The sequence below is a fragment of the Bombus impatiens genome, unplaced genomic scaffold (assembly GCF_000188095.3).
Source record: "Bombus impatiens unplaced genomic scaffold, BIMP_2.2 scf_0930, whole genome shotgun sequence".
NCBI classification, from domain to species: Eukaryota; Metazoa; Arthropoda; class Insecta; order Hymenoptera; family Apidae; genus Bombus; species Bombus impatiens.
Window position 1 is genome coordinate 907,582 of NT_177349.1, and position 5,896 is coordinate 913,477.

Sequence of the window (5,896 nt, forward strand, 5' to 3'; positions counted from 1 at the left end):
GGCCCTTTTGTCACGCGCACCGGCCCTACTATATCTCTCTCCGTCCAAGTATCGACGGAGTGTAAAAGGGCTCGAACGACACGCCTCGAAAACCACCGCAAGAGGATTGTCACCTGCTTATCTTTTCACGTGTACCGCCGATGTGCGTGTACATAATCTCACCTCCCTGACCCCTCCACCTCTGACATTATAAAACGACCTGCCTAGACATCGGCGACGACAGATCGATGGCAAGTAAAGAACGAATGGGCGAGGCGGCGCGGATTTCGCTATAATCGCCGGTGTAATCTTCCCGTCGACGACCATAGACTAGCGAAATGAATTTAACTCTCAGTATCGTGCTTACGAGCAACCAAGAAGAAACGAGAAGATGAATGTACAAAAACTTTCATAACGACCGTGTTGACTCGATATCAAAATTCATTATCTGTACTGGGAAGAAATGGGGGAACACGATCGCGACAACAGGGTAACCGGCTGTCCCCCTCGACAATTTGTTTATCCGCTCTGTGGGGACCGCGGCGTAATCTCTGAATTAGCGAGACACGTCCCATGGGCGAGGGCATACACTGTGACACCACTTCCTCGTTTCGAAAGTTTTTCACGGCGTCGCGCAATCTTCTTCATCTTCTCGAGAAGATAGTGACAGAGGCGCGCGAGGTATAACGACGTCTCTTCGCGACGTTGCGCGCTTCCAACGGACAGAAAGGGAAATTAATTGCGTCGATAGCACGGTTGAAATACGAGGTCCCTGCGTGAAAGAGCGTCAACGAGAAAAAGAGATACGTTTGCACGGCGTGGATCGCCGCGGATAGGAAGGCAAACGAGCAAAAGGCGGCGCGCAATTTACTACACGCGGCACAACGACGATTCGCAATACGCGACCGCGTTGAGAGAAACGCGACGGAGCCTTCGGCTATCCTTCTTTCAACATTTTTTTCCTTTTCTCTGTTCCGCTCCCGCTCCGTCCCTCGTCCAACCGCGTAATACTATGCACCTTATTAAGATGCAAATGTCATGTCAATTTCGCAATCCTAACGGACTTCTTCGAGAATAGTACGCGCTGTTGTGTCGCTCGGTATAATGTCGACATGCCGCGGATAAATAATAGAACGGGTGAACGATTTAACGAGAATACCAGGCGATCGAGGATAAAGAAGAATCGCAGGCATTCATAAACTCGGTCTTCAAAAAAAAAAAAGCGCGTAGTTTGTTTTCAAATTACATACACGACGCCGAAACAATGACGCAGCATGGAATTAACGCGAAGAACCAGGCTCACTTCTTATCCTACCTTGCGGCCAGGTTTAACTCTTATCGTTATCTGTGCGTATCCGTAGCTCGAGTCCGTTGCTACCGTGTTACCGACGCTCTATATTTGAACGTTACGACCTATCAGCTGATTTTTCCATCTGTGACGCGCTCAATGAAATCGCACGTAACCCTTCGTACCCTCTCGAACGTTTAAAGCCATCGAGAACCGCGCTCGCACGGCGCTCGTCTGGAATAATTAGCCAACCGTGCCAGGCAAGAGAAACCGAGGAACGTCTCGTCGAAGGCAGAAGTGCAATTTTATGCAAAGATAACCCACGAACAACGTGGCTATCTAGCTCTACGATATACATAGGCGTCGATATCCCTCAATCTAAATGTGCTGCATTCGTTTGCATCGACTAAACGCGCAAAGAACCACCAAGGCAACATTTTTATCGTTCGTACTGTCGGCTCGACTTAATCGCCTCCGCTTTGTTTTGCACCAGCGAACTATCCATGACTATTCCGTGTCTTTGCGAAACCGTTCTATCATTACCTATGAGAAACACTATCTTTTCCGTTTCTTTGCTACGAATCTTCGTTTTTCTAAGCACGGAAAATCGATAATTTATTCGGGACGACAAATCCATCGACATCCCAGAACGTATGCCATCCAGATACAATTACGGATGTATACGGCTGAACGTGCTTGAAGACCGATCTACGAACACCTTTCTCGTCGGCCTGGGCTAAGGAACGTAGATGGCGAAACGGTGTGTTTTTAAAAGGCCGAAATGATTTCGCGTATAGGTTCTCCGGTTACCTACGCGTGTGTCCTTGACAGGACTCGCCTCAGGTGAGTTACCAGAGTGAGAAACGTCGACGAAGACAGAAATACCCAAGGGAGAAAAACTAGGAACGAAGAGTGAGAAAGCAGGAGGAAAGGAGCATGCCGCGCGAACAACAACGTGAATACGAGTCTTCTTCCGGTTGGTTGGCCGCGGCAAACCACGAAGAACGCGGTTCTGAACGATCCTTCGCTCGATGCTCGTCGTCGACTGGCTCGCTGGAATTCCTAAAAATAAGTCCCAACGATGAGAGCCAGCGCTGTTTTGGACCCTAAACATCCCACGGGTTACATCCATGGCCGCGCAACGCTATTTCGTTGTCGGAGAGGAAAGGACGTGTCGAGAGAGTCGTGACTCATTTAGAGCGGCTTCAAATCTTCCTCCCTTTCTTTTTCTTCCTCTTTTCAGAGGCCTAGGAGAGGTTACATTTGAACATTCTCTCACGAAGCATCTGAGCGACGACGATGTTGTTGGGTAGGATCGAGGAAACCAGGGGAGTGGACCGCTGTTTCTAGTTTTCGAATTACGAAGGGCGAGAGTATTTCGGAGTCCCGTGAAATTCGTCTATACTGACTTTAATTCTTTATGTTGTCTAACTAAGCCCAACTATTCTTGAGAAGCTTTAATTTAAAGGAAACCGATTATTCGATTTTCTACTGTTTTTGTACTCGGAACCAAACTGATTTATATTACGTTTTATAAAGTTACCTATTATAAGATCGAGATTTGTAATTAATATTAAATTTTCCAAAACCGAACGAACTTCAATATCGTAATTCTGTTATATAAAATAGAAATTTGATAAAAAATAGAAATTTAAAATAAAATAAATAAAATAGAGATAGATAGAAGGATAGAACCTTTAAAATAGAAATATACTTCCCCACGCTATCAATACGATGTCAGTCGGATATTCAAAATATAAATTGGAGACACATACCTGTTTAGAGAAGACAGCGATGTCCTCGTTGAAGCTTTCTGACGAGCATACGTCACCGCCCGCGACGCCGGGTTCACGCGGTGTACACGTCGCCAGCTCGCACTTCTCGAAAATCAACGCAAGAAGCGGGAACAAGGGGTGTCTGTAACACAGCAAGAGAAAGCCACGGTGAGATAAATACCTGCAACCTACCAATTCAACCAGAACTCAAGCAAATGTATTTCATGAGAGGATTTCGAAGTATTAATTAACTCCATGACTGTCGACAAACTCGTTTCATTTCTCGAGCGACTTTTTTTTTCTTTTGAATACTCCTGCTTGACTTTTCATTTGGTCGACTTTCTTTTGGTAAAAGGAAGGAGCACGGAGATGGACATGTATTTAACGTCTAATAAATTTATCCGTAGAACGGAAAACGATATCTTTGATTAAAACGCGATTAAATACTATCGAAGATGCAGATAAGAGCCGCGAAAACAACGACGAAATGGTGAAAGCGGCGCTTATTGAATGCGTCACTAGATAAAAACAAAAAATGTGTTGTCCTCGGTGGCAAAAATAGCTATAACTTCTGGAATACAAGTACTTCGTTGTATAATAAAATAATAGAGATTAGAGTGTCTTTTCTGTTTATCTAAATTATTTACTTGCGATATCAGCGTAATAAACTGTACGTAAGCGTAATACACTAGCGATTAACACTACGCGGGTATAACTATCGACGACTAAGGTGAAAAATTTGTAACAAAGGAAGTAAAAGAAATATGAAAAAATACTTTATTTACATACTTTATAAAAACATCGCGAATATGCACGAAGAATTTCAAATCTTAAAATTTGTATACAAAAATTACAAATCGATCATAATATAAGTAATATAATAATAAAGAGAAACATTTTACCTGCCACAGATATATCATTTCTTCTTTCTCTTTTTTTTTTTTTTTTTTTTTAATAAGTTGTCTCATATTGACTTGGCAACTAAGTGATTCCGGATTTTGTCATTAGGTGGCAATATTTACATTTACTACGAACGACTAAAATTGATCGCCCTGTATCAATATTTTTAATTCCATTACATAGAAGTTTCCGATTATAGTACGACTCGATTCGCAGGCCAATCAACGTTCACCAAAAAATAACAATCGATCGTTCGTTCGTGTTAAAGTCGTAAGGTGAATCCTTTCGCTCATATTGACTTGGCAACTAAGTGATTCCGGATTTTGTCATTAGGTGGCAATATTTACATTTACTACGAACGACTAAAATTGATCGCCCTGTATCAATATTTTTAATTCCATTACATAGAAGTTTCCGATTATAGTACGACTCGATTCGCAGGCCAATCAACGTTCACCAAAAAATAACAATCGATCGTTCGTTCGTGTTAAAGTCGTAAGGTGAATCCTTTCGCTGTCCGACGGCCAGCGTTCTTACGAGCGTTGTCCGATAAGTCCATCGACGTTTACACGTAGCTCGTGGCCGATTCACGTGGTTTTTCGCCAGGGGCGACGATATTTTTCTTCTCCCGGCGACGCTTTTCTAATTGAGTGATTGCTCCGCGAGCAAACGAATGTCGTCGTCGCGCTCGTTGAAAGAAACCGAAGAAAAGAGAAAAGAGAATGGAAGAACGCGTCAATTAACGAAGGTGTTCGATCGACGTGTTGCCATAAAGTCTCGCCTTAGGTTTTCTATTTCGCGCCTTAATTATCCCGTTTCTTGTATCGACGCGATCGTGAACATCCGCCGCAAGTTGTACTTGCACTAAACGCTTTTATTTCAAACCAAGGGGCGAAAAGAATATTTCCATGGTGTTCTCAAGCGTGTTGCGTACCGAGCGCGGTTAACCGCGGCATTAGGAGGATCACCGGATAAGATAAGATTAGTCGATGCTGGTGCAACCACACGTTGCAACCGGGAAGGGACCGAGCTCTTGATTTAAAGTGCGCGCAACACGAGTGTATCTGTATAAAAAAAAGAGAGAAGGAAAAAAATAGAAACAGATATATCCGTGACGATTTACAGCCTTTCGGCTTATGATTTACAACGTATATGTAAATAGTTGATTGCAAGATCGAGCTTAAGGCAAGAAAGGCTTATTAGTATTTTTAAACGTAGTGCGTAATAAATGAATAAAGCGGAGGAAAAGGAAATGACCGCTGAGTTAGTCTAAGGATAATGCTACCTCGTTTGCTAAGTTATTGATGTGTGCGCTCGTAAATTATTTATTTTTTTATTATTTTCTGTTCTTCTTTAATTACTACAATTCTTTCTGATTTGAAAAGACGGCGAGTTTCCTCGCGTCGTGTATATATCTTTCTTAATCAGGTATATAGCTATCAAAAACTATACAAGTATATACGATATTATTTTCTAGATTATATGAATGGTTATTGTTCGATATCCTACCAGCAAGTAGAATTTCACAGAAGGCACGATACGGGCCCGCATTTCTTCCGAAAACCCTGACAACGTGCAGCAGCCTTAATCGCTCAATTATCGTGCTCTAATCGCCAAACAATTCCCAGCGGGAAACGAACAATTTCTCGGTGGTGCGGTCACAGGCAAAGGATAGCGAAGAGAAAAGAAAAAAGAGGAAGAGAAAAGCGAAAAGCACGAAAACGACCTTCTTCTCTTTCTTACCACCTTTCTTACCAACGAAAGAGAGATGAACGAATTTTTACGCGGCCTCGGGAGGTCTCGAGACGAATCGTCGACGAAACGGCTACACGGTGGAACCAAGATACGTGGTAGCACTATGGGCAGAGGCATTGTGTACGCATGGTAGCGGGTCGCGTCTCGCGGCGTGGCAGACATAAAACGAATCGGAACGAATTTCGACAAATTGACGCGG

General features: G+C 43.2%; 1 protein-coding gene across 1 annotated transcript in view; it reads right to left on the reverse strand.

The window, feature by feature from the left end:
- Positions 1-5,896, reverse strand: part of LOC100741037 (homeobox protein homothorax) — a 523,620-nt gene that overhangs the window by 494,690 nt on the left and 23,034 nt on the right. Inside the window, exon 4 of the mRNA XM_024370767.2 lies at positions 3,043-3,184. Coding sequence (XP_024226535.1) covers positions 3,043-3,184 — 142 coding nt within the window. The remainder of the gene's footprint in view (positions 1-3,042; positions 3,185-5,896) is intronic.